A 26226-nucleotide genomic window follows, 5' to 3' on the forward strand; every position below is an offset into this window, starting at 1 on the left:
TCCTGCTTCCTTGCGGTGTGCAGATTGTAGAAAATAAATGTCAAATAACGCAGATGGTCATCGCACAGAACGAAGTCGCGAGTCGCAGCGGCCTTATTACCGAGGCGAGGAAAAAGCGGCGACTCCAGCGAGAACGTCGGAGCGTCGTCGTATCCAGTTCTCGAGGTAACGAAGGATGTTTAATTTGACACGAGAATCTCTAGAAGGCTGGTCCAACCCCGCCCATCGTGCTTTTCCAGGGAACTCCCTGGTTTACTCTCTTTCTCTCGCTCTTTCGTGGGGAGGAGGTTACCTATTCGGGACCGCACTACATGTTTTATTGCTGTTTACACATATGCTGTTTCAACACCCACGCCGGCAGTAACCGCGCCAATATATAAACAATGTTGCGGTAATTATACCGGGGCCGAACGGTTTCTCGGAAGCTTCTTCTTCTTCTTTCTCCTCCTCCTCCTCCTCCTCCTCCTCCTCCTCCTCTTCCTTCTCCGTCTCCTCCTCCCCCTCCTGCCCTTTTCGTTGAATCTCCTCACGACCGCGACGCGGAGGCAACGACTTTTATTCGTCGCGGAAGTTAGCTCGAGATTAGTGACGGTGGTATATCTTTGTCAAATTCTTTTTTACATAGTTTTGTCGCTTCTCCGACAAAGGAATTGGTATACGCGCTCAATAGGATGAATGGAACACGCTGAATAAATGTATATGTTATATTTAATTAATGAATGGATAATGTAACGGAGCTCTCTCAAGCGCTCTCTCATCGGCTAAAAAGCCGTTTGTCTATTTTAAATAGCGTGATTTTGGGAACAATTGTTTGGTATATAATGACGACGACGAGTTTGAGAAGTACACTTCTTTCTTATTCTTATCAATTCGCAAGAGAAACATGCAGACTCGAGCTGCTGTATTTTTATATTCCCTGTATTCTCGATACAGATCGACATGTAACGATGAACTAACTAACGAGAAAATTGGTTTCTCCTGTCTCAGAATTTGTGGTTACAAAGCGGTGCGGTTGCAAAGCGACGGCCGCAGTTTCTACCGATGTGAATGCTGCATCGGAGGACCGGGAGGACTCGGGCTCGGGCTAAGCAGAGTCTGCTTGAAAGTAAGTGCATTTACGGATTTCCCTTAATCCACCGCCGCGCTTGTTAACACCTACGCGGTGCAAAACACGAGACACAAGTGCCGAGATCAAAATCATTGAGTTACAACGATCCTAAACAGTTAACACGTTTATATCCATGAATATCCTTTCTTGTTAAGTCATTAAATTTTGTATTTAATCGACGACGCCACATTTTCTGTTCCGGCAGTTCAGGCAGATCCTAGGTTGCCGATAGTTGGTGAGTCAAAAATCAAAAGACTTTTGGTGGTGGGTGGGTTTATTAATTTTCTGTACATACATGCGAAATCTGTGCGACTTGCGTCTAAATATTACACGTGTTAAAAATAATGCAGTGCTCCGTGAGCTCGAGTTCAAATTATACGCTCACCATCTTGCGTTCTGATCTTGCATGAAATAAATCACGACGTCAAGACATTGTCTATTTTAACACTGCGATATTATAAAAAAAAAAAAAAGAGAAAAAAAAGATACTAGGAAACAAATAGTACATTGACAAAACGTCTAGATCTATATAATGTCTAAGATAAACAAAAGCTTCAACTTAATTTTGCTTAGTCCTTTGCGATGTTCGTCAAGTCCTCTAGTATTACCTTCATGGCCGCTGGATTGTCTTTCGGCACCTGCATGATACATGTGATTTTGTATTTTTGCACGTCAAATCAAAGGATTCGCGCTTCGCTGGATAAACTCTTTCTAATTGTGTTACTCGCGTTGTAGAATGCCTTGAAGAAAGCCTGACACATTTCGTGGAGTGTGGCAGATCATTCATGCCCGTGCGTGCGTGTTGCTTCGTAATCGTAAAGTCGGAGATTACGTCCCGCAAAAATATCTTACGATAAGGAGAAATTTATCTTGCATAAGCGTGAGACATCGATATACGTATGTATATCTCCGGCGCGGCTGACAAATACCGTCTAACGCGCGAGTCTCGATTTAAAATTCTTTTCGCGCGGTGAATTAATCTCCCGGTTATGGCTCGGGGCTAATAGAGATGGCAGGGGCCGTACGAACGCAAATAATAAAAGAGAAAGTGTGCTTGTGCGTGCGGCGTACCATATGTCCGGCTCTGTTGATCCAATACACCCTGAAGTTATCGTGGGCTTTTACGTAGCCCTCGATGACTTTGTCGTGGCCGATGAGCGGATATCTGATCGAGTTTTTCCAGGTGTTGGCATTTCTCCATTTTAGTCTCTCCACCCATTGGAGAGTGCCTGTAACGTGCGGTCGATATCGAGGGGATTATACGAGAGCTCTCGAGAGAAAAACAGCGCGACGAAACGCGCGGGGCGAGTCGGGCCATGCGACGGCCGACGTCGGAGTAGAAGTCGGCTTTTCATCGATTTTTCACGCCTCTCGGCCGTGAAAAATCAATCTCTCCTTCGCGCGAGATTTCAATGACTACTCACCCGGCGTGTCAACGATCAAATCCATGTGGCCGTTGTACACAAACACGCGCAAGTCGGTCTCGTCGAGTAACATTTCCACTGAAACAGAACGTCGCCATATTTGATTTTCCACAGGGAAGGGGCGAGAAACGGAAGATTTTTCTTGCGGATTCGTGTACTCATTGAGATTGACATTCGGTAACTTTCGTCGACGATCGTCGTCGAGCTTCACACGCGCTCTCGAGAACAATGTGTCATTAATTCACGCTAGTTTCTTCCTCTCTTTTTTGTTTCTTTTCTTTTCTTTTTTTACTTTCGCCTCGACGACGACGACGACGAGTTTCGCGCGGCGCGAGAATATTACCTTGGCGAGTGACGGGTTTCATAAAATCCTCCCTCAAGTTGTCGAAAACAGCGGATGACTGGACGCCGTGAGGTGCTATCGTACCGAGCGCTTTCCTCACCGGGCCGTTCATCAAATCGTCCAGTGAGATTGTCCGAGGCTGGACAAAGCGTCGATATATAGTTTCTGCAATTGGACGCGCAGACAAAATTAGATCCGTCCTCTAATCTCGGGTCTAATCGGAGATAACTTCTCTCTTCTTCTTTATTCACTCTTCCCCCCTTTCTTTCGCGACTTCGTTCTCGGGGCCGAAGGAAATGAACATCCGTTTTTTACGTTACTTCGTTTTTACAAAGTAACAGCATTATTTCGCGTTACGTGATTATTTACCTGCGTCGAAGGACAATGTATCTTGCGCGGTTATGCTGTTGACTTTTCTAATCTTGCTGAGTATATTGTAAAAGTCAACGTTGTAAGTTTTTGTCAGAACGACACTTTGCGTGTAAGCCCAATATTGAGTAGCCGCTTTCCACTGGCCGGTCTTGACTTTGTTCTCCGTCTCCTTCGCTGCATCGTCGATTTCTTTAAAACCGTTCGTGTCGACCATACCCTAAGCGGCAGCATACGCGCGTTAGTTTCGAAGGAATTATTTATTATTATTTAAGGCTACATACTGTATCGAGCAAAAACGGTGCCCATGTCAATACAGAATCGATAGGGGAAATCCAAGCATCTCCGAGCGCGACTCCTTTCAGACTGCTCTTAATAGTTCCAGCTTTCTGAGCCTGCAAAACATTCGGCGTATCACGTGGCGTCGCCGAAGAAAATTGTTAAAAGAAATAATTGTTTCACGCTCGGTGAAAGTAAAAAACGACAACAAGGCAAAAAGATTCATCAAAGTTTCTTTCGCGTTTCTTACTCGATGCCAGACGAGTGCGAATTCAGCGCCCATTTTCCCGCCGTACGACTCGGTGGTGATGTACGTTGGGACACTTTGAAACTTCGGCAACTTTTTGTAGAATCCTCGCATGCACTCCACAAGATCGCTCGCGATCTGCGCGTTCGTTTTCGTATATGCCAATTGGGTTCCGACGTAACTGAAACCAGTTCCGACGGGATTGTCGATGAAGAGGACATTGTAATCTTTCACCTGCGAAATATATAGATCGAGAATTATATATCTCCGCGCATAATTCATTACTCAGACTTGCAAGTTCAGTCTTAGCAGAGGAGTCTTTCTGATTGATTCGTTCTTTGAATCGTTCTTTAAGTCGTTCTTCTTTCTTATTTAATTGATTACCCAAGTGTGATTCCGCGCGTTCAGATTAGGATCCAGAGGGCCCAATTCCTCGAAATTCCCATACGAGGTCGAAGATCCACCTGGTCCACCTTGCAACCAGATCACCAGTGGTTTGTCGTAATACGAGTTAACATCCGCCGTGGTGTAATAAAGCCACCAGAACATCATCGCGGAGGGACGTACTTCCACGTAGCCCCATTCTTGCTCTCCGGGGCCGAATCCTGTCCTCCCTTCGAAGGATTTGACTTATTAGTGGAACATGGATAATGATAAATTAGTGGAACATGGATAATAATAAATAAAAAAAGCGCGTGACGTGGTGCCAGCTAGGTTCTCGCCGAGATTCACACTCGTATGAATTCAGCGGTTAGCTATCTCGTTTCGAAACTTAGGCCTACAAATTGTAATCTGTACGTATCTGCGAAAGCAAAAGACTCGTTCCATCTCCTTTCTTCGCGCGAATCGCGGAAATGCCGTGTTGTTATCAATGTCGATTCGAAAGTCGACGACGCGAGGACAGGTAGCCGAAGTGGCATGCGCGTTTACCGAGGCAAGGCAGCCAAGATATATTTGCCGAGAGCTTTAGACGGAATGACAAAGTAAACTCCCCGGCATCATCACACTAGGTGAATCACTAAGAATGCAACGCGATCGAACTCGTCTCGTCTTGTCGCGTGATGATCTCGTGATGACCAATGACTCGATAAATTTGTGATGACTTGAGGAATTGTCTTGTATATCATTATAATGCATGGGAAGAAGTAGTTGGAAAATTGGAAACGAAGCTATCGCAAAGATGCGCAATTCGAGCCACTCGGCAAACTTTCCGTATGTTACCGTCCGTTACCTCTCCTCGTCGCGCTCAAATACGATTTGATAAATGATGCATCTTTCGAAAAAGCTTTCGAGAAAGCAACTTTTGGTGGCTTATGAAATTTCACTGACGTAACGACCTTCGTTTGCTTCACCGTCCAAACCGTCGTATTTTTATTGTTTATCGGAAAAACTGTCCAGCGCCGGTCCGACGATCTTACCGAAACTTGCCGGAACGAGACAAAACACGACGAGGAAAAATAGACTCTGCATCGCGATATTCCTGCTGCGACTTCAATGAGCAACTTGTCAATGAAGAAGCAATGAAATTCTTAATATAAGTCTCTCTTATCTGCCTCATTGAAATCTTTTCAAGATTAGATATACCGGCCGAGCTGTTAACAATAAGGTAACTAAATAACTATTTGAGGTAATGCCGATAGGATATCTGAATGGCTACAAGTATGATGCAGCATATTCGTAAAAAGGAGGACGTCTCACCGTTTTTTATTTCCCGATAATGCATCTTAGAAATTATATTTATAAAATACCGATGATTTATCGATAACCATTATCGGGAATTGTAATTGAAGATTCGACGAGACACGTATTTCTACTTAATGATAGATATCGCGAACAAAATTAACCTTGAGGTACCGGAAAACAAAAATTAACGAGACACTTTTTTTCCTCTCGACTGATACTCACTTTCCCGCGAACCGTGTGCAATATTTTAAGCGGATTAATATCGGCGTTGTCAGAGAGCTACGAGTGGTTCGCTGATTCGCAGTCGTGTAGGAGCTTCATGTCGATCTACGAAAATAATTACGAATTCAATTACGAAGGAGGAAGTCCCGACACGTGGTGGTTGTTGCGGTTGAGTACTTTACGATACCTTTCTCAGCGGGGAAAAAAAAAAAAAAAAAACAGGCAAATGGGGAAATGGGCAAAGAGAAAGAAATATACGCCCATGTGTCGATATCACCGCGCGATGTGATGGAAAAGGCGTGGCAGACGGGGGCAGTGAGGGGAGGGGGGGTGGGGAGATGTACATTTTTCTTGCCTGGCGCAGCATACTTATTAATTTAATGTTCATTGTCGTTCGTGAAATCGCGATCTTACGATCTCATCGACCTAAATTGACTTTCCGTGCTCGTGCGCGCGTTTAACGTGCCTCGCGCCGTAAAGCACCGAGGAAGACGCGCGTCGGAAGCGCTTTATCTCCGGACATTCCTGTCCGCGACGAAACTGCTGCATTGCACGCGCGCCGCGTTCGAGAAAGAAAGCTCGTAATAGCGCGCGTACGCGGTCATCGGATCGTTGCGTCACACAGTGAAAGCCGAAGAGAGAATAGGTGGAAATATATTGGCGCTACTTCTAATCCTCGCGCTTGAGCGTCGTATATTATTCTCGGGAAGCTGTAAATTCCTTCTCGCGCGTCGTTGTTCTTCCCTCTCTTTCTCTCTCTCTCTCTCTCTCTCTCTCTCTCTCTCTCTCTCTCTCTCTCTCTCTCTCTCTCTCTCCCCCTCTCGCCTCCTCTCTCTCTCTCTCCCTCTCTCTCTCTCTCTCTCTCTCTCTCTCTCTCTCTCTCTCTCTCTCTCTCTCTCTCTCTCTCTCCTCTTTCTCGAAAAGATCTCCTTTTTTCAGCGGCGACGAGAAGCAGCGTTCGCGCGGCATACGCATCTTCTCATGCATGCCGCGCATGCATCATCGCACGTGTCGCAGTAGCAGCCGCGGCGAATTGACACTCGCACGACGCGATTTGAAATGCCCGGTAACGAAGGCACATATACGGTATTCCCGGCAGGTTCTTCGGTCTATCGTTACTCCGGAAATTATCTGTGAGGCATGAAAAGGCTAAGTGGAGGAGACTCTCTGTCGAAATTGGAAAACACACGCGGCTGTGCAATTGTTACGTTCGGCGTGGCCAGTCTATTTACGACGTGATTTAACAATCGGCTCACGCGACAAGCGTACGTCGGCAAACTAAATATAAATCGTCGGATTTACGAAATTCTCATGTATCTCAAAGGCCTGGAGTAAATTAATCATTCTCAAAAACTGCAAATTAGTGACTTTGTATAAAAGACATCAGATCGGTGGATAGTCAAAGATTTGATGAATATTTTCGGAGAAACGCCAGCCAGATTTCGTTCCATCGAGAATGATCTCATCCATTTGCATCATAACAGCAATTTTTGATTGAAAAGTTAAGTTAGATAAAATAAAAAATTGGGCAAATAATTAAAAGGTACGTTGAGGTCACGATGAGGATATAGATAATAATAATTATTCGCAAAGATCACTTTCTACAATTCTTATCTATTGGGCCGAATTATAATAGATAAGCTCTAGGAGGAGAACAGTGGATATTATTATTCTTCCTGAATATTTGCGGAGAAAAGAAGAAGATGGAGATCGCTTAGAACTCGATATTGTGTTATTGTACTGTAGCTGTCGCTATTGTGTTAACGTACGTACGCGGACGTAGTCAAAATGATTCGATGCACTCTAATCGATGCACGCGCGAAACCTGATTGAGCCCGCTTTATTGTGCCGACAAAATCCTCGTTTCGCGTGAGTTGGGCTCATTAACAGTCTAATTGAACATCGACAAGCGGCTGTCTGAGCAATTAGGTAGATCTATCAGCGCATACATGTTCCGTATGGTCGAATCCAGGATAATAAAGATAATAGAAATAATAGCTGAGACAGCAGGATGTATGTGTGTCTGAGGGGGGAGAGAGGGGAGAATGAAGAGATACGATCAGGGGCAAGAGATAATGAGAAGCACTCGCATCAACGATCACTTGATCCTTAGAATAAACGTGGTCCTCAATACCGATGAGAGAGTCGGCGAGTCATCGCGGGAAATATTCACAGGCTTTATTGTGCGAATTAATAATGGACAATGTTTATGAATATTCATGTTTTTGCCATTGATATATATCATTCCGCCGTTATAGTAAAAGTAATTCTCGGAAGCGGCTTCAATAAAGGTTAGGTCGACTCACGCCTTGAAGCTAGCACGTTGCAAGATATGTATGTATAGGTCATAGGTCATAGGTCGGTTAATTCTTACGGTCATGCACACGATGCACAACAACACTTCGCACCGCTTCGTCAAATTTGTCTGTGAAATTTTTAATCCCGAAAATGTCGCCGAAATACATCGCGGCGTACGACTAGCATTCCGACTCGTGAGAAAAGACTCTCTTCTTCCGGCGAATTCCACCGTGTTAGATGATTCCGCCGGCCCGTGATCGTATTCGAAACGTAAAATAAACACGTTCGGCAAACGCGAAAACGTGACGCGCTGTTTGAGCAAATGTATTTTTGGCGAATTTTAATAGCCTGTTTATATGCCGCCTACAGGCGGCACAGATTGAGTCGAGCGCGCATCTTCGCGAACACGCCTTCTTCTTCTGGAAACGCAAAGTGCAAACCGCGCGCTCACTGATAGATTCGGGTGAAAGACTTTCTCGCCAAAGTCGCCCCCCGAGCCGTCCAAGCGAAGCGTTTTGGGGTATATATTGAGAACTTTTTGCGTATTTTGCGCCACGTGGGATTCTTACCCCCTTAGCAAATATCGAGCAAATTTTACTCCAGCTATGAGCTCGAGTAAGCACAAGAAATGCATGATGTTGATGGGGAGGAACGATGCCGGAAGAGACGCGATCTCCTTTCCTATCCCCCATTAGCGACTGTGCTTAAGAACCACCGGTCATAAATAACGAGTTTGCACGGTCAGACCTTGTCTTATCACGATAACATCTCAGGGAGAAAGAGAGAGAGAGAGAGAGAGAGAGAGAGAGAAAGAGGGAGGACAACAAGGAAGGAGAGGGAGAATCCTCGCACGGAAGATAATTACCAACGTCGAAGAGCGAACGTACCTCGTCAGACCACACACGGACGCTTAACGCTCTTCTTTCGGCATATCCTCCCCCCATCCCCCCCCCCTTCCCGTCCTCCTCGGACGGGTCAATTACAGGCGAGTACCAGCTTTCATTTTTGGAAAGCAGGAGTAAGCAGGAGAAGACACGCGTTCTTTTGATGAAAACGAATGATCGCCATCAATCATCGGCATTATTGTGTATTGTTGAAGATGACACCACAAGGTTTATAAAAAAAAGGGATCCAAACTCGATGATAATCCGACACGCGGAGAGATTCAGCATTGTTTCACAAAAATTGGTCGAGACAACTGCTTGCCGTGTCGGAGATGCGACATCATGTCGGACGCGACATTACAAAGTCGATACACGATCATCAGCTTTCGTTGGTCGGATATTGCGACAATCGATATCGCGGGTCAAGACTGAAAGTCGGTCTAGCTTAATCTATGTAACGCGGCGCACAATCCAGCGCAATACGTTCTATATGATATAACGACGCGACGCGCGTTTGTATGTAACGACGCGAACGCGAGAATTGTGTAACATGCCAGCAGAATCGCCCGCAGAAATCGTTAATGGCTTTCGTGCGAAAAACGCAACGTTGTACTTCCGGATGGGAGAAGTTATTGCAGAAATTCTCGGGATCTCATACGACTCTCGTCGCTGCTGCATCTTCCGTGGGTCCACCTATCGATTCGTAGAGCTTCTCCTTCCAAAGGCATATTTGGACATGTACAATTGGAAATGTTCAGTGCTTGTTTATGAAATATTGCACGAACCTGTTTTGCAAAGTGTTTTAAGGATTCTCAGACGCAGGTTCTTCCTCAGGAGCCTCAGCGTATCGCGCGTATCTTGCCGATCAAACGTTTAGGGCAACTTCTGAGGGAAGAATTTCTGACTTTCCTCTCAAGTAGAATTTACATGCGGAAGTTTTGGCAACTAATTAGCGCATTCCATTAGTACCATTAGTCGAGGAAGTGGCGCGCAAGACTCACGTCGATTCGAGAAGATCTCCGTTAGCAAAAAGCAAACCGATTGCGACACGCCGAGATTTTCACTTGAATTTCTATCGGCACGGTTAGAACTTTGTGTTAGAAGGCAAAAGACCGATGGCAAACACATTTTTGTCGTCCTCTCGGTAAAGTTGCGATCTGTAAGAAGTTGGCAATTCGAGCGGACAAACGGAGAATCTGTCGGATGTTTGGAAGTCGAGGATATCGAGTCGAACGAAGATATTCAGAGTCCCGGTATATTCAAAGTATTCCAAAGTGATGTTTGATGTTCATTTTACTTAAATGATGCGCGCGTTATTGTAGAGGCGAAAACGTTAAAATAAGTAAGAAAAGGTAAGAAAAGTTGAGAATATATTATATTCGCTTCATTACTCTTGCATTATCGGCTCGCGTGGCGTTAAATGGGTTACGAGTAAGCATGACGATCCGTCCGAGAGACGAACTTTCGCGCGGCATTTGCCAAATCATCTTATACCCGGGATTTCTCGCAAGCGGGGAAAACGGACAATAATTCTGAAAGCTGATGAATGAAACAGCGAAATTCATTTCGCTATGGTGTATTTGTTACACATTAGTTGATGCTGTGCGGCACGTTTGTGCACGCTGTGTGGTCGTGGTGTCGACACAATCAGTTGCAAATTTATTCATTCGTAGCGATAGTCCGCTATAGAGAATCTCTTCCTCGCCTCTGTACTGTGTATTAAAAGTGCCACTTAAATATTTGTTTGTCGTTTGCTTCTCAACAGTGGATACTATTCACTCCGTCTTCGAAAAGTCTCACGTACTCGGTACTCACGTACTTTCTTCTCATCTCAGAAGGCACAGATGCCTTCCCGACGAAGACGAAAGACGCGTCGAAAACTCGAGTGGACATTACATTTGACAGGAGGCTACCGTTCAAAGTTTGCAGATCTTCTGCTACATCACGTTCTTTTTTGCACGATCAATAAATGGATTCGGTAATAATCTTCTGTGTCTCGTCTCGATCATGCGTCAGCGGCAGAAATTGCACATTCTCGTGACATAGTGAAAGTAAGCGACTCGATTATCTGCTTGAAGGTAAAAAAATCGAAAGGACAGCTGGTACGTCGTATCGGAAGAAAGTCAAAGTGATTCCATTACGCGGCGGCTGGCTTGTACACTCTTGGCTTCTCATTTCCTCTTTTACATTTTAACATTTAACATTTAATCCAAAAATAGTCGTACGCGCTCATGTCGAAATTACTTGGGACAAATATCGATTGCGATTTATAGCCGGAGATAGTTGAGAGTATATAAATTATGCAAAGTACTCTCTTAGCGCGGAAGTCCATAAATAAAAACGTCGAGAAGATGTGAGTAATATTTCATTGCAAACAATTTCTTGAAGGTTGAGCGGACTGACGCGGATTGATCAGACAAATTTCCACGCATGTATATTCCACCTATTCAAGAGCTCAAATTTATATGTTACGGCTTATATGTTAAATTGCTGATTCATCCGGACACACTTTTTCAACCTGATCGAATTTTCGACAAAATTCGACAAATGAGGTTTCAAGATTGAACAAAAATTTCCTCAACAATAATTCTCACCGTGCTCCACGTGACACACGTGACGTATAGTACTATATACATGTATCTGCGGCAAAAGAGAAATGCAATAATTGGAAATAATAAAATTGGCATGCATTTTGGATCGAGTCACAAATAACTTAATCGCTTAATCGTGAGAATTGGTCTCTACGATTTACGAAATTATACTACTAATTGCGGATGACACGTTGCTCGAGCAGGATGCGCGCCCGCATATTTTAATTGCTTCCTATTTTCACGAGCGCTTTCAGTCTGTTGGTCATTACAATCCGCGACGGATGCTCTTGTCTGAACGCGAGGAGAAAATGCCGGTTTACCTCACGGTTTCTATCGAGGACATTGAGCGTTGCTGCAAATTTCTGCTGCATACAGTTAATACGTAAATTGTAATTTTTACGGCGACAGTTAATTTCTAATACTATTAAATTCCACTTTTCGTTCAGTCCAGCGACTGAAACTGCACATTTCTCCTGCCTAAAAACTGCAAACGATTATGAAAGCAACGAACGTAGAATACTCGGCAGGCGCGAAACTTTCAAATTAAAATTTAGATTTAAATTCGTTGAGCCGAATCTCTTTTGGAAGGTCGAAAGAGGAAGGTTTGTGTAAAAAATATTTTACCGCAACGATGGAAAGTACCGAGTATCTTTTGTCAAACTTAAAGGAAAGAATCTTCGCGCCTGTGCTGGCGCGAGTAATATGAATTGGCGATACAAAATAACAGCATCCGTTTGCAATCGCACACTTCCGAATCCCGCGGGGAAATGCCTTTCTTGCCCTCGCATCGCATCTCGCAGCGGCGCGGCGCGGCGCGGCGCGGTGCTTCCCACGGTGGGAAGCTGCAAGATGAAGCGGCGCATTTCGTAATGCACGTGAGAATAATTTCGCCACGCTCGATACACGCGTGTGCACTCTCGCACTCGCCATCTGCAGATTCACTTTGACTTTCTTCCTCAGGGTTACCGTTCCTTGCACCGAAAAGCGGTGCGTACGGTGCATTGAGACTACCTTTCACTGATGCGACGCGAAGCCAAGCGACGACGTGCATCTGAGCGTGATCTGAGCAAGATAGAGAGACGCACGTGAGAGAGAAGAACGTGTCTCTCTCTCTCTCTCTCTCTCTCTCTCGACGAGATTCTCAACTGACAAACTGGCGACAATTATGTCGCAACACTTGTCACAGATAGATTCGCGTTCGAGAAAACTAATTCTTTGAAAAACGAAAGTTTGGGAAAAAATTTTCTACGACTTTATGCGTTTACGAATAAAGAATAGAATATTCTTTTTTTCTTTTTTCTTCTCTTTTCTTTTTTCGCAGCAATTAGTATTCGGCGCTAACCGAGTGTTTTCTATTGTATATTTATCTAAATCGCGGCAACTTTCGATCGGCACTTTGCGAGCGCGTGTACGTTTGCTATTTTTACATAACGCCAGGATGCGTAATTTCTCTTTCGATTGTTTGATGTTCGTGAGGACATCCTTCCCCACTTCCATTAACTGCGAATACGTGTTTTATTTGAAACTACTCCGTACAATTTAGTCGTCGATATAAGAGGCGGTAGAAAGTCCATTCCCCTCACGGTAACGATCGACTGGAAAGAACCTTGATAATAATTATCGAGAAAGTCATTATTGGTTATATCGCGTGTGTGTCGCGTGTCATTGCTTGTTTCACACATCGACATTTGCATACATCGTCAATGTGCGCCGACGATATTAAGCCTCTACAATTCAACACAAGTTCTAATTGCTTTAATCGTCTTTCCCACTTCAATCGGTTTCCCTATTATTATACATGTTACAATATATCTGTTATAATATATGTTACCAAATAAATTTACCGCGGTTATATATTATTTGAAAGTCTCGCTCCTTGTTGTTCCTTTCGGTGCGAGAGCGAATTAAATCAATTAAAGTTTAATTGTCAATCAACAAAATATATGCGTTAAAAGTTAATGAATATTACCGGAAATTGTCGAGAACTCTCTTCTCCACATTGTCTCACTCACGAGTTGCTCTTCCGTATCGTTAAACTCACGCGGACTAATCTACATCTGTAGTCCACGTCTAGCGAGAGCAGAGTACGTCGTGCATTACGGTATTCGGCAACTCATCGCGGCAACACGGTTGCCCCGCATTCACTATGAAGCATGAAAACGAGGGGGATCCCCTCCTAAGTGAAGATGTACCAAGAAGAGTCGGGATGCAGCACCCCCCATTTAGCCACCGTAGTAGTACTCTCTTGGTACCCCTCCTCGGAAGGTTCGAGTGTCTAGGGTACCATGAGCATCTAGCCGCGGAGGTGTACATTCGCTATAAAAGCCACGGATGACACTACGAATTCGTCAGAAGAGTGACGAACCGTAAAAAAGGGACGGCGGCAGTCGGTGCCGTTTTTGGTTGTTTTTTTTTTCTCTCCTTCTCTCTCTCTCCCTCTCTCTCTCTCTCTCTCTCTCTCTCTCCTTTTCTCTCTACTGTGGACGACCACCCTCGTCGGCGTCGGAGAAAGACATGAGATTCATTCTGGTCAGTGTTTATTATCATCGTGCTTTCATCCTTCATTAGCCCCTTTGCCCCTTTGACTTTGTGTGCTTTTAGCCAGTGCGCGTTTCGTGATACATGTGAGCTTTTTCCTTAAGACGATAAGTGACAGAGAGAGAGAGAGAGAGAGAGAGAGAGAGAGAGAGAGAGAGAGAGAGAGAGAGAGAGAGAGATTGGGACGTTATCGGGTATAAAAACAGGAAACTACGTTTTACGTGCAGGAAAATCATTGTTACTTTGATCAAACGTGGATAGTGTCGCGCGGTATAGTGACGTATCCTGTGCGCGTTATCCTTTCTATTCCGGCTTCATTCGATCGGACGGCATCAACGTTCCTGTGCTTGCAAATTTGTGTACTTGAACCGTCCGAATATATCGCGACGCGCGGTAACGCTTTTTAGCTATATCTTTTAAATATGCGAGGAGAAGTTATACAATTACTACTGTGAAATCACTCGTTTGTCAATTTATTCGCGTTCAAAGATACGACGTTCGAAGAAGAACGCGTCTCAAAAGATCATATTTAAAAAAATATTTAAATGATTTACATGATTTTAAATATCTTTTACACCGCAATGCAACTTTTCCTCGGCGCATCGCGTCGCTTTTTGACACATAATTTTTTATACATATTTTACATACATCATTTTTTATATATATCTTTACGAGACACATTTCTCGTTTTATATGTTGTCGTAAACGTCAACGTGGTTGCGCGCGTGTTCCATTTTCGTGCCGACGCGAGAAAAGCACAGGCAACAGCCGTCATCATGACCTTAAAGTACGAGGCTTAAAGATAGCGCTGCATTGTAACCATTGTAAATGGTCGCGGACGAGGCGGTAAATTGCCGCTGCCATTTCCCAACGGCAATTGCTATAAGCGGCTATTCTTGTCACTTTTCACTGGTGCGGAATGGAAAGTTTTGCAAACGGTAGCCGTAGCTGGAAATACCACGCGCAAATATATCAGTATCGACTAGCGCGCACGAGGATTGCTACAAGACGCGGGGCGCAACGCGACGCGACGCGATTTCTCAAGTAACAAAGTCAAAGACTCTCATTGCTAGGATTCCAGACACGTCTGTCGAGAACGCTCCGTTTCCGGAGCGATCTCTCCACCTTGGACATTTAGACAAACGATCCTTACAAGGAAACGTATGAAAGTGTACCTCATTCTCTCATCAGTCAATCAGTTTTACTCAATTACTTTCGAGGAAGATAGAGAAAACAAAGATAGAGAAAAACATTAAGGGTTTTTATTTTTCATTAATCTATAGTGTACAGGGTACTAAATTTCAAGCGTAATAGGTCGTAAAAATCTCGAAAACTATGAAAGATATTAGAAGATCTAAAACACGTGCTCCATGATTTCGAAAGGGAAAAAGAATGGCACTATCATGGCAGTTTTTTATTTGGAGGGCATTTTCAAGGTCAGTTTGAAAGTCAGATTAATTTTTTTAAATGGAAAGCCCAATTTTTTTATTATATCTTCTTTTTCTACCAATTAATTTTAACAACTTTTGTCTGAAACATTTTTTTATTTGCTTAATATTTTTCGAAATATTTCAGGAAAACTTGGTAACTTTTTCAACATTTAACTTATACGATATCTCGTTAATTATTCGTCGAAAGAAAAAATAGTATTAGACTTTTTTACTTTCAAGAATTTACTATTAAGAATATATGATATTACTATAATAGTGTTGATGACTTTTGTTGATTTAATAATTTTGAAATTTCCAAAGGTCGACAAGTTAACAAAAGTTAGGGCACTATTATAGTAATATGATCTTGATAGTAAATAAAGTAAAAAGGTCTAATACTATTTTTTCTTTCGATAAATAATTAGCGAGATATCGTAAGTTAAATGTTGAAAAAGTTACCAAGTTCTCCTTAAATATTTCAAAAAGTATTAGGCAAATAAAAAAATGTTTTAGACAAAACAAAAGTTGTTAAAATTAATTGGTAGAAAAAGAAGATATAATAAAAAATTGGGCTTTCCATTTGAAAAAATTAAGCTGACCCTCAACTGACCTTGAAAATGCCTTTCAAATAAAAAACTGACAATGCCATTCTCTTTCCCCTTCGAAATCATCGGAACACGTATTTTAGCTTTTTTTAATATCTTTCATAGTTTCCAAGATTTTTTACCTGTTACGTTTGAAATTTAGCACCCCGTATATAAAAAATGTATGATAGTCGGTGACAAATATTTCTATATGTGTTTCGTTAGTATCTCGTTAGCAGCTGCTTTGATTTGCTGGACGTTTTTATTCATTCAAAAGAATTCATTGTCCAAAAAGTCAGTTTAAAAATCCAAAGTTGAGAGCGCGCGATAGATCCTCTGGTTTTCAAACATACCCGGATATAAATCCGGCCAGTCAGACAGACGACTGGAGAAGGATTGTTTCAGACAAACCAGATAGCTTAAACACTATGTTCCATCTTCGTGGAACGTAACGACCTTAGACCGTGACAAGTATCAAGTGTCCAAGGGTAATATCCGGCGAGAGAGAGAGAGAGAGAGACGAGAGGAAAAGAGAGAATTTCTCGAAGAAGAACCTACTTTCGCAAGATCCGACGAGTTAATCGTCGGACCCGGCTTCACGGTCCCGGAGACCCCTTCTGGGAACGTAAAAAGACGAGAGGAACCGGTGGGGACGCGTCGACCCAATTTACGCCTGTTTACGTCGGCCGTGTGTTCACACGCGACGACGGACACTTTCATTTTTGAGAGACGCACTCGTAAAGCCCGCGAGCGTATAGAAATCCGCGAGTACCATCCCTCAATGACGACGACGACGACGACGACGACGACGACGACGACGACGACGACGACGATGACGACGACGACGACGAATCACGCTTCAGGCGAGGAAAAGTGGAAGAGTTTTGACGGCCGCTGATCGCGCGGATGTGATAATTATGAAGTCGCGATACGCTCGAGAGAGAGGACGATTAATACGGCGGTACCCTCTTTAGTATGCTCGATCGCACGATTAGCGTAGCCCTGTTTTTACGTGTAGATGCGCGCGAGATAACGGACACGCGGATGCTGCTGCGGTGATTAACACTAACCTTGAGTCATCGTTCAGCCGAAACGTGAAGTGCTTCTCGTTTTCTTTCCTTTTTCTTTCCTTTTTCTTTCCTTTTCTTTTCCTTTCTTTTTTCTTTTCTGAACATTATCTTTGAATCGTCTTCTTTGTTTGTTATTAACACAACTCGATACATCCAAAAATCCGTCTAATGTCGGTAAACGTCGTCCTGCGCGAATTAGCGGTTGTTTACTTGTTGTTAACGTTTCTAATTTGAACTCGATATTAGATATTACCTACTCTTTTACTTTTTACGTGGAACATGGCACTATTGTTTTTCCTTCAACTCTCTCTCTCTCTCCCCCCTCCCTCTCTCTCCCCCTCCCCCCTATCTCTCTCTCTCTCTCTCTCTCTCTCTCTGGATTTCTTTCAAAAGATTGCCGTTCTATCATTATCATCGTCACTCACAATGGACAATATAAATGTGAATCGCTCGCACAGAGGTCTTCACGAAACTAATTAAGAGGATTCTTTCAGATATTGTGTGGCTTCTTTGTTATCTGCGCGCTTGGAGACCCGATTAGAACAAAGAGAGAGTGAGTACATAATGCGTTATTAACATATGGTACTTGAGAAAAAAGATTCAGTCAAGATGTAAAAGTTCTCGCGTGTGTCTTATACAAGTGAATTGACGTAGTTAACAACATCAAACTGAATGCAATAATAATAATAATAATAATAAGAACAAACTTTTCATCACGTTTTACAGTTTTCACATATATATGTAATATGGAATATACGTCGAATATGTAGATAATTAATATGAGATAATAACTGAACTTGTGCTCTCGTCGAGAAGAATCGAAGAAATTGATCGGTGAACGGTGAAGCACCGAATTTCTTGCAAGATCGAATCCATTCCATTCTAATGGGATGAACATTGCAGGCCTCCCATAAGCTCGCAATATGGAGCACCGTTGAACGATCACGGACCACCGTCGACGTCGTACGGGGTGCCATCCGACTCTTACGGTCCACCGTCAAAGTCTTATGGCGCACCCTCTGACTCGTACGGTGCACCACCTCCGCCCCCATCGTCGTCGTACGGTGCACCATCGGCGCCATCATCGTCGTACGGTGCGCCATCTGGGCCTTCTTCATCTTACGGGCCACCCTCACAGAGTTATGGGCCACCATCGTCTAGTTACGGCGTCCCATCCGGCGGTGATCACGGATCCTTCGGCGACGATCACGGCGCGGGATCCCACGATTTCGGCGGCGGCGGCGGCGGCGGCGGCGGCGGTGGTGGCTATGGTGGTGATCATGGCGGCGGTGGCTATGGCGGTGATCACGGCGGTGGCGGCGGCGGCGGCGGCGGTGGCTATGGCGGTAATCACGGCGGTGGCGGTGGCGGTGGTGATGGCTATGGTGGTGATCATGGCGGCGGTGGCGGCGGCGGTGGTTATGGCGGTGATCACGGCGGTGGTGGCGGTGGTGGCTATGGCGGTGATCACGGCGGTGGCGGCGGCGGCGGCGGCGGCGGTGGCTATGGTGGTGGTCACGGCGGAGGATCTTTTGACAGTGGTCACGGCTCCTTCGGCGGTGATCACGGATCTATCGGAGGCGGTTCGTTCGGTGATCATCACGGATCGGGTGGTTTCGGCGGGGGCGACGGAGGCGGTTTCGGCTCGGGTCTTTCCGGATCCTATGGGCCACCTTCGGGATCGTACGGACCTCCGGCGCACGATCAACCGAAAGGCGTGTGGAAGAAGAAACTGGTGTGGAAGCCCGAATGGAAGCAAATCTGGAAGACTGAGTCCAAGCTGATCTGGAAGCAAGAGTGGAAGAAGGTGCAGGTGCCGGTCTGGAAGGAAATTCAAGTGCCTGCTTGGAAGGAGATCAAAGTGCCAGCCTGGAAGAAGGTCCAAAAGCCCGTTTGGAAGGAGATACAGGTACCGATCTGGAAGGAGGTACAAGTCCCGGCTTGGAAGAAGGTCTGGAAACCTGTCTGGAGAGAAGTCCAGGTGCCGGTGTGGAAGGAGATCCAGGTGCCCGACTGGAAGAAGATTTGGGTACCGGAATGGGTCAAGATCGGTATACCCGGTGAGCAATACGTGGGCAAGGATCATCACGGTTGGCAGTATACCAGTCACGATCTCTGGAAGAAGAAGCTGATCTGGAAGCCGGTCTGGAAGAAGATCTGGAGAACCGAGAAGAAACAGATCTGGGTGAGCGAGAAGAAATTGGAGTGGAAAGCCGAATGGAAGCAAATCTGGCGAACGGAGAAGAAGCAGGTCTGGGTGACGGACAAGAAACTGATCTGGAAGGAAGAATCGGTGCAGGTATGGATACCTCAGAAGAAGCAGATCTGGGTCACGCAGAAGAAGCAGGTGTGGAAAGACGAGTGGAAAAGCAAGTGGGTTCCGGTTTGGAAAGACGTGCAGGTACCGGCTTGGAAGAAGGTTTGGAAGCCCGTCTGGGAGAAAGTTTGGGTGCCCATTGAGTCTCATCACGATGAAGGTCATCACGGTTACAAGTAAGATCGTCGTCGTCGTCGTCGTCGTCGTCGTCGAGGGTCACGCCGATTTTGATCTTCCTCCTTCCTTTGTCTATTTCGCGGCTCGCTCAAATGTCCGAGAAGCTGACTTTGCTGGAGAATTTAATGTAAGCTACTAGGAAAGTTGCTTGAACCTTATATAGATTTGTGATAATTCATTGGCCGCAAATGGACACACGCATCTCGGGAGGAAAGTCTCGGGAGTAAAATCCGGCTGATAGACGTATGCCCGAAGAAGGGAAAGGCCTATGGTTGTAACAGCTAGAAAGCATCGCGACGATGAGATACGCACCGGAGGAAATTTTTCAAACAATTATCCTGATGCGCGTTTGCGTTACGCGTATCCCCTTTGACACTCGACGATTCTCTTCACGCAGCCTCGAAATGCCTGAATACTCGATCGTCAGGATCGATCATGATACAATGTTATCTGCGTATGTATTATGCAGACAAAATGTATTTCAGCAGAGGACAAAGTCAAACAAGTTGTCGCTAGAAAAGAATGTCCATGATTTGTTAAAGAATGATGTTACATCCTACATGTCATCTACATTGGACCAAACGTAATTCTTAATTCAATGCTCAGTAATTATAATAATGAATTAGCGAGAATAAACTTAAATTTTATCATAAAAATCCGAGAGAGAGAGAGAGAGTGAGAGAGAGAGAGAGAGAGAGAGAGAGAGAGAGAGAGAGAGAGAGAGAGAGAGAGAGAGACGGAGAAACAAAAAAGTGAGAAAAGAAAACGAGAATCTCTTATCCATTTTCCAATGTAGATCGCATGTACATCAGCATGTACATCAGCATCAGCATTAAGCGATATACAGCAAACCTGTATATCGTTGAAGGATTCATCTAGCCTCGGGGTAAACAGATTCATATTATGCTTGATTTAATCCCCCAGTGTGTACATATCGTTTGATTATTGAAGTGCGTGCATGTTAATATTTTTTATATGTTAATAAATATTACTTCATATGCCACGGTCTTTTGCTCTTCCTCGCGTTTCGATGGATAATTTCTTTCTTTCTTGTTGTCCGCAATGTCGAGCAGCAATTGACATTTCGGAGATGAAGAATCAATTCGGAATTAAATCGCGCCTGAAAAGCGCAACTAATTCCGCACATTGATCGATCTGACGAATAAACGAGACGAAGAAGAAGAATGAAGGGTGAAGGGAAACGGGTTTTTTTACACTTTTTAAATAAAACAATTTACACTTTTTAAATAAAACAATTTGAATTTTTTCCACACATTTATATATTCCATACATTTATGTATACACGATAATATCTCCAATTTGTAAAATATGAAAATAATTTTTAAACAAACAAACGCCGAGAGCCGATTAAATTAACGAAAAAGAATTACGCATTTGATTTCTTTTGCACAAGTTTTATCTATTCAATTCATTGACATTAGACAAAAGTGCAATGGCCGACGTATAAAGTTGCGCCATGAACCGCGTAAAAACGAAACGGACGGAAAGGTGACGCGACAGAGGGGAGAGGAGCTACGATGCTTTCTAAGGATAAGACGAGAATCAAGAGAGTAAGTAAGCCTGCCCCAGGATCTTCAGGGTCGCGAGAACTCACGACCTTTACTTTCTCCAAGTTCATGTGCTGCAACAAGTGTGGGACGATATGAGAGAAAACCGTAAAAAGAGAACATAATCAAAATGGATAGGGTAAGGAGGGAACATCAGCCGGAAGTGGTACGGCCGGTAAATCTTCCACGAGACGATCCAACGAGGATCTACCTAACAAACCTAAAAAATATCGGGAGACAAGTAGAAGGAAAACTTTCCATTCAGAGAGACGATCGTATGATCTCTTCTCTGTATTCTCCCACATGACAGTTTATCGAATGCGAATTTTTTCCACACATTTATATAATATCTCCAATTTATAAAATATGAAAATAATTTTTAAACAAACAAACGCCGAGAGCCGATTAAATTAACGAAAGAGAATTACGCATTGTATTTCTTTTGCACAGGTTTTATCTATTCAATTCATTGACATTAGACAAAAGTGCAATGGCCGACATATAAAGTTGCGCCATGAACCGCGTAAAAACGAAACGGACGGAAAGGTGACGCGAGGGGAGAGGAGCTACGATGCTTTCTAAGGATAAGACGAGAATCAAGAATAAATTTTCATACGAAATATATAAATCTGCCTGCCGGCAAAAAAAAAAAGAAACAAACAAAGATCCTATCGCAATTTCCGACTCCTAGCTACTAACGGTGTCGACTTAGGTTCCGATACTAATTAACGAGCACTTGCAACTTATTTCGTGAGTAGTCAGGGCGAAAGTGCAAACTGTCTAATAGCAATTAAGTACAACGTAGGAGAAATGTGGAGAAATACGAGACGCGCGCGCGAGACAATGCATCGAAATTGGTCTACGGTTCCTACGGTGTGATCTTTCCCCGCTTTCCTCATTACTCCGACCTTAATTCAATTCAACCTTATCAATATTCTTGCAACTTGCTACTTCTCTCTTTCTTCCGTTCTGCTTGCGTCGCCGTCTCTTTGTTTCCCTTCTCGTCCTTCTCGTCGGGAACGGGAAGTCGGGACATACGAGATCACTTTCGTGCAGCCTTTCGCTCGCAGCTGCTATCAAAAGCCTCGAGCGTATGCCATCTTCCGATGGTAGAAGGTCCGTCCATTAACATATAATGCCGCGGGTTAAGCTCGAGGAGAAGCTCCGTTAACGGTTAACGGGAGCTCCATGGGACTCGCTCGGAGAGTGAAAGTACACTCCCGCGGGCTGGACGAGCGAGTATATATATGACAGGCGGATATATATGACGGCGGTGGTCACGGTATATGCGACAGAACAGTCGTACAATCGGCATCGGAATCGGTCATAAGAAACCCGACTCCTGATGCCTCTTGTCCAGAGTGCTATTTTCTAGCCGGACGAAACCACGCGTTGTATGTAAACCGGATATGTATGCAAATATGTCACGCGTTCTCTTTCCTCCAGAGGTTATTCAGACGTCGCAAGCAAGACCTCCTTTGCGAAGGAGAGATACAAGGTTCCGTTTTCGACACCGTTAAAAATCCGTACAATCCGTCTGCTCGCCTCCTTTACGCCTCCGAGGCTTTAAGAAAATAACAAAAGAAGGTCGGAAAAGAAAAATAGCAAACATTCTTGCGTGATGTTTTTTTTTTCTTTTATTTGATGACGCCTGTATATAGAATTTCCAAGTCGTGGGGATAATTGATCGTTGATCTTTTTTGACGTGTCTTTTTTTTCAACTCGTGTTTCATAATATCTACGCTCTCTAAAATTCATTTGTTCGTGCGTGCTCGATTTCTCTTTTTTACATACGTATAAAATTTAGTAGTATGGAAACATAATAAAGATTGAAAGTATCAATGAGTGTTATAAAACATAATACGAACGGAAAAGATGTGTCTGAGCTGCGTACAAATAAACATATTCTATCTATATTATTAGCGCCAGGTCCACTTCAATACGAAACTTGAATTGGAATCTTAGTGAATTTTAGATGAGCGAGATTGTCGATGAAGCGATATATAAATTTTTATATGGCTTATATAGACGAGACAAAAAGACTTTTTCTAAAGAAACTTTTGATTTTATTTATTATGTTCAATGTTTCGTTCTGCACGATGTACGTTTTCTACATGTAAGTGCGAGTATATTAATTTTTTTTCTCAAAATTTTTGGCTACAATCAATCAGTATGTTCAATCTCCAGCAGTTCTTACGCGAAATGACATAATATTTGCGAAACATGACGCACGAGAGTCCCTTTACTTTTCTTTTTTTTTTTGCAAAGATGACAGACGTATGCGTACCGACGAAGATGCGTACTTACGACAACCTTTTTGCTGAAAATGTAATTTCTTACTTGATGTCATCTCGGGCTTGATGTCCGGCCTCTCGCCGGACCATAATAGAAGGCTGCTGTACCGCAATTATATAAAAGACAACGTTTTGTAGATCGCTCGGAGCAGTGCTCGGAGAATACGCGTGCAGATTTCACCTAGACCTAGACAGGACTCATCACAGTTGATCACAGACTTAGGGCAAGTTTCACTTTCGAATCAGGCTCGTCCCGCATGCATCGCTCGAGCGAACGATGCGCGCTCGTAACTCTCTACTCATCCGTTAAGTACTGCGGAAGGTCGATCGCGGGTCAGAAACCTGCTCTTGCGGCACATTTCTCTGTCTCGTCAGACACAGAGCCCACAGAGAGTCTCCGCATGAAAGTCTCCGACTCCGTGCATGTGACAGGTGCACATAGTCTGTCTTTAACGATTTGCATGCTGATCGAGATGTTTCACCGCTTGAACTGAACTGCACAGTGAATGTTGCTTCTTTTTTCTTTTTTTTTCTCTAATTTTCTCCAATTGCATAGCTGTTGCGCAAGACGTATTCTCGATCTCAGGTGATCACAGTCTCGCGTGAAGAAATAATATCTCTACTTACTCTTCTGTCCATTTTAAAGACGTGATGTATGAAGACGTGACAAGAAATTGCTAATATTACAATTGCTAATCTTAACCCAAAATGGTGAAATTTTGAATAGACTCTACCGAAATCTTTGCTTTCGTGTGTGTGTGTGTGTGTGTGTGTGTGGAATTTATTGAGAAAAATATGCAATGTTGAGAATAGGAGCTGCATCGAACAAGAGATGCAACTCTCTCTCTTTCTCTCTCTCTCTCTTTCTCTCTCTCTCTCTCTCTCTCTCTCTCTCTCTCGATGTTCTTTTCGTCCGAGGAAAATTGCCGTTAGAGTGAATAAAAAAGGAACTGTACTGTATTCATTACCCTTGTATTGTAGATATTAAAATGAAAATGAAATGCAATATTTCTACGACTGCAGCCCGACGACTTTCCCGTCGTGGAACTCGACGTGATGCAGCTCGATGCAGCACGACTCACCGCACAGATTAAGCCGCGAGAAGAGAGAGAGAGAGAGAGAGAGAGAGAGAGAGAGAGAGAGATTGCACGTGAGATAGATGCGCAACATAGAAAACGGAAACTCGTGATAGTTGGTTGAACCCGGTGACCCCAGTGAGGCACAGGAAACGTCGCCTTCGGAAGCGCGCTTCTTCCTGGATGAAGTTAAGCACGTGAATCTGCAAAGAAATTCCCACACGTGTAAAAGATGATGACATATACTTGGCCAGAGAGAAAGAGAAATCCATATATATATATGTACACATACATATAGATATTAGAGAGCAAAAAAAGAATTTATGGTGCAGAATTAATAGAAGCACCGTAAATAAAAATTTATGCTAAAGAGAGAATTGATTTGAAGAAACCGCGGAAATTGCGTTCTCAAAATGCAGCACGTGTGATTAAACCCCCCAGCATGCATTTATATCAGAATCGTTGGATTTCATCGAAACCAGCGTGTTTAATTCAAACAAGTTTAATGCCCTTTGCGACGCAGTGCTAAGTATACTTACCACCTTTTCTCATTCGGTTTTTCGGTATGTTTCTGCCAAAGTTACGTTTAGATATTAATAGAATTACATAATTAGGACTTCCAAGATTTCTAAACTATTACTTTTTAATTAATATTTTCATTAGTTATATGTCGCGCTATTATTTATAAATAACTAAAGATAAACTGAAGAAAAAAGGCAGTTTTTTTCGAATTAATTCAGCTACTGCGTAAACTAAAAGCACTAGAAAGCCACAGATTTAGACACATATTAGTTGAGCTTACCTCATTCATTGTACAATACATAATTTATTGAGAATTTTTCATACGCTCATTATTGAGAAATAAAATGTCAATTATAGCAACAACAACAATTTTGGCTATTTTCAATGTAATGTCGACATACTGTGCCCAAATAATGAAACGTGTTATGAAAAGCAGTTTCCCCGGAAATGGTTTTTCCACGTCCTATTGTACATCATGCTGTTCATTTTTCATTATTTATAAATAAATAAATTTTGAAAAAAAGCGATTGAAAGGAACTCTGACAATAAGTTTAATTGTTTTTCATTTACATTTAGGTTTTACATTGGTTTAGCTATTTCAAATGTTTCAAACTTGACACCAAATTCGTAATAACTCATGATTCTATATTACTTATATTGTTAGCATATTTATACATATTTCGATTTCGATGAATTTACTCTTGCATAGCGGTCACATTGGATCCGCCATTTTGAATGTTTAAAATTGGCCCAAAAAACATATAAATATACATATTCGTAAAAAACTGTCCGGTAGAAAAAATGTGCGCCTCAAGAGGTTAAATAAGTGCGATCACCTAGCGGTCGACCTAGTCTCGATATGATCGGAAGTAAAAGACACGTTAATTAATAACGGACGGACAGTGCTTACGTAATGCGTGTGCCTTTTTATAGTCAACGCAACGTAGGTCGCAACGTCATTACGAATGCTCGACGTCATTCGCGATTTCAAAGTCGCTGCAATATGATTCTTTTCACTTTCTCTCTCTCTCTCTCTCTCTCTCTCTCTCTCTCTCTCTCTCTCTCTCTCTCTCTCTCTCTCTCTCGAAATAACACGTCGTTACTCGCTCGTCACGTAGTAAAGGAACTCTAACGGAGGTAATCCGGATTCTTCTCATAACTGTAATTTGTAATCGTAACGGTATCGGCGCGACGCGTGCGTG

The 26226-nt window shown here is 43.4% G+C and overlaps 2 protein-coding genes across 3 annotated transcripts; one reads left to right on the forward strand and one right to left on the reverse strand.

Annotated features, from left to right (window-relative positions):
- LOC105187617 (uncharacterized) lies at positions 1–20843 on the forward strand. Of its 2 annotated transcripts, XM_025306356.1 has the most exons (4): positions 1–165; positions 988–1105; positions 17565–17623; positions 17974–20843. In XM_025306356.1, the coding sequence occupies exons 1-4, from the start codon at positions 38–40 to the stop codon at positions 19565–19567; spliced, it is 1899 nt and encodes a 632-aa protein (XP_025162141.1). In that variant the 5' UTR covers positions 1–37; the 3' UTR covers positions 19568–20843. The 2 variants fall into 2 exon arrangements, with proteins under 2 accessions (XP_025162141.1, XP_025162142.1); XM_025306357.1 differs by lacking the exons at positions 1–165; positions 988–1105 and adding an exon at positions 13706–13977 and having other exon boundaries at positions 17974–20839.
- On the reverse strand, positions 1548–5290 carry LOC105187604 (retinoid-inducible serine carboxypeptidase). Its single transcript, XM_011148526.2, has 9 exons — positions 5189–5290; positions 4155–4384; positions 3774–4004; positions 3529–3639; positions 3245–3464; positions 2876–3040; positions 2533–2610; positions 2180–2337; positions 1548–1746 (listed from the first exon to the last, which is right to left on the reverse strand). The coding sequence occupies exons 1-9, from the start codon at positions 5238–5240 to the stop codon at positions 1678–1680; spliced, it is 1314 nt and encodes a 437-aa protein (XP_011146828.1). The 5' UTR covers positions 5241–5290; the 3' UTR covers positions 1548–1677.
- Positions 20844–26226: the final 5383 nt, after the last annotated feature.

Source organism: Harpegnathos saltator, unplaced genomic scaffold, assembly GCF_003227715.2.
Source record: "Harpegnathos saltator strain DR-91 unplaced genomic scaffold, Hsal_v8.6 scaffold774, whole genome shotgun sequence".
NCBI lineage: Eukaryota > Metazoa > Arthropoda > Insecta > Hymenoptera > Formicidae > Harpegnathos > Harpegnathos saltator.

Bases quoted from the DNA above. Each gene is read 5' to 3' on its own strand.
- LOC105187617 (XM_025306356.1), top strand. From the start codon at position 38: ATGTCAAATAACGCAGATGGTCATCGCACAGAACGAAGTCGCGAGTCG. The intron at 1,106-17,564 runs GTAAGTGCATTT...GGATTCTTTCAG, and splicing joins TAAGCAGAGTCTGCTTGAAA to ATATTGTGTGGCTTCTTTGT. The intron at 17,624-17,973 runs GTGAGTACATAA...TGAACATTGCAG, and splicing joins CCGATTAGAACAAAGAGAGA to GCCTCCCATAAGCTCGCAAT.
- LOC105187604 (XM_011148526.2), bottom strand. From the start codon at position 5,240: ATGCAGAGTCTATTTTTCCTCGTCGTGTTTTGTCTCGTTCCGGCAAGT. The intron at 4,385-5,188 runs GTAAGATCGTCG...AATCCTTCGAAG, and splicing joins TCTCGTTCCGGCAAGTTTCG to GGAGGACAGGATTCGGCCCC. The intron at 3,640-3,773 runs GTAAGAAACGCG...AATGTTTTGCAG, and splicing joins TCGCACTCGTCTGGCATCGA to GCTCAGAAAGCTGGAACTAT.